The sequence below is a fragment of the Hibiscus syriacus genome, unplaced genomic scaffold (assembly GCF_006381635.1).
Source record: "Hibiscus syriacus cultivar Baekdansim isolate YM2019G1 unplaced genomic scaffold, ASM638163v2 tig00111783_pilon, whole genome shotgun sequence".
Taxonomy (NCBI): Eukaryota; Viridiplantae; Streptophyta; class Magnoliopsida; order Malvales; family Malvaceae; genus Hibiscus; species Hibiscus syriacus.
Window position 1 is genome coordinate 1,041,655 of NW_024063178.1, and position 8,157 is coordinate 1,049,811.

Consider the following 8,157-nt stretch of genomic DNA (forward strand, 5'->3'; position numbering starts at 1 on the left):
CGTGAAAGCTTTCCTAGGAAGATCTTGTTCCTTAATCTTTAACTTATAATATTCAAATCGGAGATCAATCTTGGAAAACATTATTGAATCTTTTAACTTATCAAAAGATCATCGATCATTGAAATATGATACTTATTCTTCACTATTACCTTATTTAATTGACGATAATCCGTACATAATTACATAGACTCGTCTTTCTTTTTCAAAAATAACACTGATGCGTCCCATATGACAATCTTGATTTTGTAAATCCTAAATCATAACAATTCTAGTAACTATGCTTTTAATTCTATAAGATCAGTCAGATTCATTCAATATTGGGCCATAGAAATAAACATAGTACCTGGTAACATCTCTATTTTATATTCTATACCTCAATTTGGAGGTAATCCAAGTAACTTTTCCAAAAACATATCTGGATACTCTCAAATAGTTAAGATAAATTCCAACCTAACTTTGAAAATTTGCATATCCTCCACATTTGTTAAGAAGACTTGACAACCTTGTAGCAATAACTTCGTAGCAGATACAGTAAAAATCACATTAGATAAGAGATTCATCCTTTCATCGACTATTATTATCGTAGTACCTTCCGAATCTACAATATTAATTACTTTAAGTGACAATCTACTATGTCATGATAAGGATATAACCAATCTATACCAAGAATTATATCAAATTCCTTGGAAGGTAATTCCATAAAAATCCATTAAAAATTTAACTCTTCGAATCTTAAACAGACAGTTTATGTAAATACGACTCACCCTCTTACTCTGGCCTAAGGGGTTAATCGCACACATGTCATTTAGGTTTAATTATATCAAAATGTCATTTTCTTAATCAATGTAGTACTTGTATAAAGACGAGGGTTTTTTTTAGTCTTACACAGGCACTTCCTATTATGCCAATACATTATCTTAATTTGATTAAACAGGGGGATTGCAATTAATTGCATTACAATAAGTACTCGCTTATTCTCAAACATCATGTTTGGTTACTTACTTCAAACCCTCTATTACAAACATCTAGTACATACACTAAACTTATTCACTTTCATTAGTAAGGAGCGACATCAATAGAATCATATAAACATCATATATAAATAATGACATCCTAATGGCACACATACACTTTTCAACACAAAATAGACTCAGTTTAGACCTAGAATCGGCTAAACCTACAGCTTTGATACCTATAAATGTAGCACATCTTTCCCGTATCCGACCCTTAACACGAGTTAGAGTTGTCACAAAACATTTACAGATAATCATGTAAAATCCGATAAAATTTTGTTACTTTAACATTTATGCAATTTAACCTTTTACTAAAGCCACTTAATCATGTAAAATCAAAATATAATACACTATCATATAAATCAAGCTTGATTTTAGGCAGAAATGTAAAAGATAAATACTATTACATATCTTAAATGATAATTCTTAAAAAAAAACTACCTAATTCAAAATTCTCCCTTTATTCCAATAAAATGTAATTTTTATCTAAAATATAAAACTTAGATTCATATTTATAATCATAAGAACTTATCTCAAACATTTCTTATTCATATACATGCCATCTAAAAAATTTAAAATAGTAAGATGTCATTATTTATACGTGTAATAATTCTTTGTTGATTGATGTCAATCTCAACTCCTTACTTTACTTACTCTTCTTTAACTACACTTGAAAATCATCACACGTTAAGTATACACTTAGTGAGACATATATAAATTAAAGTAAAGCTTTGTAAAACATAAAATATTAAATATATAGCTAAAGTACTATGAATGTCATATAAAAATATGACGTATAAAATATACTTTCAAACCTCTTGATTTATATTGTAACATGTAAAATCTTCATTTCACATGTATGAGACTTATCAGGTCAAATCAAGTACTCAATAAAACATTAGCTTTCTTTTAAATCATATAACATGTATAAACCCTTTATCATATACAAAGCATATCATGCCAAATCAAATATACCTAATGAACCATTTGCTTTCCTATAAATCATATATATATATATATATATATATATATATATATTATTCTCATATTCAATTTATAGCCCAATATATATCAAATTAGAATATAAGGTTCATGAGACAGAACAAGTGTGTGCACAACATGCAGTCGTAACTACTAGAACAAAACGAACCATTGGTGCCAGACATAAATATAGGTGTTGCAGAACATAATATCACTATATTAAATAAGAAATTAGTTATGGAAACTCACAATGTTAACACATCATGAAGCTCGAAACACATGAATAGAGAAAGATAAATGTACACAAAAGTACCAGAATGCACATATAGTGCCATATACAGAATCACTCAACCTCATGGCATGTCAATCGTACCACTAATTCTCAATGCACATACAATAGGATTTTCCATTAATTATTATATATAAACCAATTATAAAAGATTCAATTTATCATATACCAATATATCCAACTTTTCATATCATAACACAATGGATAGTTCATACCCTAAATATTTCTTTTACACATATCATGAACTTATCACATACATCATGAATCACTTTCCTTTTTAACATACATAAATCATATTCATCACATAATAAATATAAAAAATTTCATACCAATGTAATGAAGTTGACTCATTTTGAACATTTATGATAGCATATAACATAACAACATCATAAAATACATGATTTACCTCAATTTCATATTCAGGCAATTTGCACCAACCTCAAAGAAATATTATTTTGTATTAATCTACACACTTAAAAATTATTATATTTATACCAATGGAAACTAGACTCGAATAAAAATCTAATAATATAAGGTACTTCTTCTAATTAAATTTGTACAATTTATGGTAAATTTTTAAATCTGACTTACAAAAGATGTTTTGAGCAGAATCTGTTGCCCCATTTTCTGACCTATCTTCGATTAAAAATTCATATATTTTTTATAATGCTCAAAATCAATATCCGTTTGTTTTAAACAAAACTAGACTGATATACAAATCCAAAGGTATAAAAATAATCTTGTAATCATTTATGTAGAATTTATGGTGATTTTCTAAACTTACTGTTCAAAACAAAATTTATAGGCAGATTTCACTAGTTAACATCTTTAGTTTATTCCTTAATTCTATTAGCATACCAAATGAACATATATTCATAAATCATAAAATAAAATAACCTTGAGGATTTACTTCTTACCATTTTAACTCCGTCATTGGCTCATTGCAAACCATTATTTGCTCGATAACATAAACACAAATTAAATGCACTATCTGGTGTCCTTAGCTTTCAAACCTTTACTAGAATTTCACATTTATCCTTAGGCTTCTCATTAGCTTTAATATTGTTTTATCTTGAATTCAAGCCCACAATCTAAGTGAACATCATTTACGAAACATTTACAATTCAAATCACATGCTAGAACCTTATTAACATAGGCACACATTAGAAAATAAATTCCTAAAAATCTTCCGATTCTCATTCGATACTAATTTCAGGTCATAACATAAATGTTGACCTTAACACTTCAAGTTGACAATTCAAGTCCCTTTTTATCCAAATTCATTAAAACTTCACATATCATTTTAAATTTACATTTTAACCACCCAGAATTTAATTCACACAAGGTACATCAACAATTACAAAATTTTCACTTAAATTCCTAACTTTTCTATATTTACGATTTGGTTTTCAAACTTTAAAAATTTTACAAAATAGTCCAATTTCACATTCTAACATCAAATTCAACATTCCAACACTAAATTCTAGCATAGTACATATTACACAATTGCACATTAGCCCCATAAGTTTTTTATAAATTGTGAATAGGTCCATAAACTTGTGTAAATTTGGATATTGGTCCAAATAACATTCTAAAGCTTGTAGAACCTTCCAAATATCAATTCTAAGCTTAGAGAATTTTTCCATAATTTTTTTCTTTAGGCCAAACAATTAGGGTTAAGGATTTCATGATTGCCAACTTGATTCAAATATGAATTCAACCTCTAAACAACATTTCAAAGCTTCTACAATCAAACTCCTAACATAATTTATCAAATTCACAACTTTCTCAAAATCCTAGGTTAAGGTCGAATCAATTAGGGCTTGATTTCAAGTGTTTTAATCACCACACAAGCTTGTAAACAACTCTACAACATCAACAACATCAAAATCTATCATCAATTCATAAAACCCTAATACCCCTTCATCTACCATATTCATGAACTTGTGATTTCAAGCATGTTTAGCATGTCTAATTAGTACCAAATGATAGAACATTTTGAATAGAACAATTTTTTATTTCACGCTTTAATCCAAAAACCTAAGGAAATTGCTTGAAAATAGAAAATAAAATTTTCTCTTACCTTGATATGAAGCTCATGCCCAAGATGATGAAGACGACTAAATTTTCAAGAAATTTCTACACTAATTTCATATACATTTGTCATTTATTAAGCTTAAATAAATTTAAAATTCATTTAATGGGAAATGACAATTATATCCTTAATGAAACTTGATAATTACAATAATACATTGTCACATGTTAATTATCATCTTCCTAAGTCAAAGATGAGCAAATAAATTTACCCTTTACAACCTTACCCATACTTTTTTTTCCAAAAATTCCAATCTTGCCATTTTCATCCAACAGTCCATAATTAGCATAAAATTAATTCTCATATTCAATGCTCCATATTATTTTCCATCATTTTAAAATGTGAAAATAATATTTCTAACCTTAATTTATTATTCTTCAAAATTTCTCAAAAATTCGATTTGATCCGATTAACCAAATTTTTAACGGACTTTAACAGTTTATAACTTTTAATACAAAATCCGAATAAAAATATGATTCCTACGTAAACGTCATTCTTTGAGTTGAACTATTCATTTATGGAGCCAAAATACCTAACTTTTGAAATTTAGACTTTGATCCTTGCATTTTTAATCTTTATACTTTTGACACTAAACTTTCAAAATTTATATTTTCGTCACTTACAAAAATTTTGGGGGTATTACACCACCGTTAAAATATTAGCGACAGTGATGGCATGAAATTATTTTCCCTTTTTTGATATTCCTTGTGTCTTATAATATAAATTCCACATCATCGGTGCCGTTAAGTTTTTAATGATGGGGTAACAAATCGAAACCTAAGCTAAACTTGAGGCATGACAAATTTCTCCACTTTTCTCTTTTATTTTCCCGCCCCTCTTCTCCGCGAGAAAATAAAAGAAGAAAAGGAACTTCTGGTAAGTCCTCATTTCGAAAAAAAGAAGAAGTTAATAATCCAAAAAAATGGAAAACATTTCTCATTTTGTTAAACGACTCGACTAGTATTATAGTTCTTTCTATTGTTGTCTTCTTAATGGTTATATTCGCGATTGGTTGTTGAAATTATTTTTAAATTAGAAACTAATTTCCTCTGTTTTTTATTTAACAGGTTTCGATTAGCAAATGAAACTTGTCATGGCCCAGTTTCTCACCAGATTTACCTTCTTTTCGATATTAATTGTTTCCAGGTATATCTTTTATATTTTTTTTTCGGAGTATTTCTTAATATCTGCTCTATTTAATGGATTCTAATCCTTTATTTGTAAGTAATACTGCAGCTTTTGTTCAGTTAGTGCAATTGGTGAGGAGGAGACAACTTTAGGTATAATAAAGCCAGATGGAATGTCGGGTAACTATACTGACAAAATAAAACAAGTAATTCTGGAATCGGGTTTCGAAATCAGTAAGGAAATGGTGATTCAACTTGATGAAGAAACCGCAGCTAATTTTTATGCAGAGCACTCTTCCAAGAGCTTCTTTACTAATCTTATAAGATACATGACTAGGTTATTACTTTTTTCTTGATTAAATTCTACTCCTTCAAATTCATGCTGCTTTTGGATTACATCGATTTTGCAAATTTTCTGCTTCTGGTTTCACCTAATATTGTTATTTCACCCAAAACACAAGTTATGCATGCCTCTAAACAAGGTTATTGTAAACTGCCGTTATGCAAATGTTCTGCATTAGATTTTGTTCAACTAGTTCTGTATTAGACTTTGTTCAACTAGTTCTGTTATTTTATAGGCAACACAATTTATTATTTTCTTCTCAAACTTTCATTCTGTCAATACCTCAGTTCAGTTGACTATGCTGAAAATGTGTCCAAAATGGTGTCATGGGCTGCTTTTTTATTGTAAATTCTCCATACTTTACTTTATGATTATTCATTTTGATTTTCTGAATTTCAAGGCTTATTAGGCCCAACTTTTATTCTTTTGAATGTTAATAATATTTTACATATAAGTCTTGCTGCAGCATATGGTTTTATCTTGTCATAAATAAGATGACAATTGTTGATATAATATCTTTCAAAAATGTTTTTATTAACTATATTATCATATCAATCTGAAAAATTGTAGTAACATGTTAGACAGCTGCTACATCACAATGATTTTCGTTTCCTTCTCCCATTGACATTCTCTTTTGACAGTGGTCCGGTGTTGGTTATGGTTTTGGAGAAGGAAGATGCCATTGCTCATTGGCGAGATTTGATTGGACCCACCGATGCTGGCAAGGCCAAATAATATCTTTCAAAATGTTTTTATTAACTATATTATCATATCAATCTGAAAAATTGTAGTAACATGTTAGACAGCTGCTACATCACAATTATTTTCGTTTCCTTCTCCCATTGACATTCTCTTTTGACAGTGGTCCGGTGTTGGTTATGGTTTTGGAGAAGGAAGATGCCATTGCTCATTGGCGAGATTTGATTGGACCCACCGATGCTGGCAAGGCCAAAATTTCTCACCCTCATAGGTTATAAATGCTACTTGATCTTATACTTTTGTCATTATAGTTCTATTATCTGATGGTTTTCTTGTATATGATCTACTTAAAATTTGGAGAATTGGATGCATGTAAAGGAGAAGATTGGTTTCCTCCATTACCTTGCTAGATTTTGGTCCTAGCCAACTTTAAATCATAACTTCATCCTGGATATTTTGATCTCAGAAGTAATCTGCATTTGTTGGCTGTTTCTTTTTGTGTCCAGCATTAGAGCAATGTGTGGTAAGCAAGTATAAGTATATATAACTTTTTGTCTTCACTTCATTCTGTCTTTTTCATAGCAAAGGTTTTTTATTTACCTTTCTCATTTTCATATTTGATCTTTGGCAGGTGACATAGTCGGAAAACATGATGAACTGTAACCGGTAAGCACTTAAAGCTGAAGCTCTATATATGATGGTTAGCTATACATATAGGTTGGGGCTGGTTTCAATCACTCAATTAGGATAACATAGCCTGCTTTCTTCTCATAAACCTTAATATTTGGTGAAGGCACAATATTATATACACCTCTTCTCGCAATTGGTTGGCATTTTGAAAGGGAATGATGCTACAGTAGTAATCATATGCCCTGCATTAGTCCGTATCTGTTAAAGGCTCGCCTACGGCAATGCCAAAATTTTGCTTCTTTCTTACATGTTTCATATCATTACCATTCACAGGAATTCTTTATCTTAGGTTGTTATCTGCTTTGATAGTTTTATGTGGTTCTTATATGCCTGGTTATCCAACTTGTTGTGCCGTACCATCATTGATAACTTGTTGCTTGACCTCCAAGATACAAATATAATGTAAATTAGTAGGAAATGCTGAGATCTGGTAGATAAAGGGGAGGGTTTTGAAGAATATATTTCGTTGGATTTGGGCAATTTTATTTGTCATTTGTCTCTTATCACAGCATTGCAGGAACATCCAGACTTCCAACGTAGGAGACACTTTATGTTCTCCATTTATAATGTGGCATCTCAGGTTATAACATAAAATTACAGTTCTGAAGTACGAAGTGTACTTAGGTAAACGTACTGAGTGGATATTACAGTTTTTTTCCTACACACTATCGTTAGAAGCATTGAACATATTGTGATCAGACTCCAATAAAATTTTAGTAAAAGCATAGATGCATGAGTTAACAACTAAAATGATATGCTCTTCCTGTATAAACTATCTAGAAGATAAGTACTAGCAAATGGTGTCTGCAAAGGTTAAAGTAAGTTCAATAATATATTATGGTTATGCCATGTTAATGGAATAATAACATCGTTATTTAAAACTAATAGTCAATTTTGCTATTTTCAGAAAATAAAGGAAT

At 29.7% G+C, this 8,157-nt stretch overlaps 1 protein-coding gene across 1 annotated transcript; it reads left to right on the plus strand.

The window, feature by feature from the left end:
- Positions 1-5,215: 5,215 nt before the first annotated feature.
- LOC120170669 (probable nucleoside diphosphate kinase 5) lies at positions 5,216-7,084 on the plus strand. The gene is made up of 5 exons (XM_039178584.1): positions 5,216-5,254; positions 5,446-5,524; positions 5,615-5,842; positions 6,711-6,818; positions 7,054-7,084. The coding sequence occupies exons 2-5, from the start codon at positions 5,460-5,462 to the stop codon at positions 7,082-7,084; spliced, it is 432 nt and encodes a 143-aa protein (XP_039034515.1). The 5' UTR covers positions 5,216-5,254; positions 5,446-5,459.
- Positions 7,085-8,157: the final 1,073 nt, after the last annotated feature.

What these genes read in the sequence shown, in the direction of transcription:
- LOC120170669 (XM_039178584.1), top strand. Translation starts at nt 5,460, where the DNA reads ATGAAACTTGTCATGGCCCAGTTTCTCACCAGATTTACCTTCTTTTCG. An exon ending in TCGATATTAATTGTTTCCAG is followed by an intron (nt 5,525 to 5,614) that starts GTATATCTTTTA and finishes GTAATACTGCAG; the next exon opens with CTTTTGTTCAGTTAGTGCAA. An exon ending in AAAATTTCTCACCCTCATAG is followed by an intron (nt 6,819 to 7,053) that starts GTTATAAATGCT and finishes TTTTGTGTCCAG; the next exon opens with CATTAGAGCAATGTGTGGTA.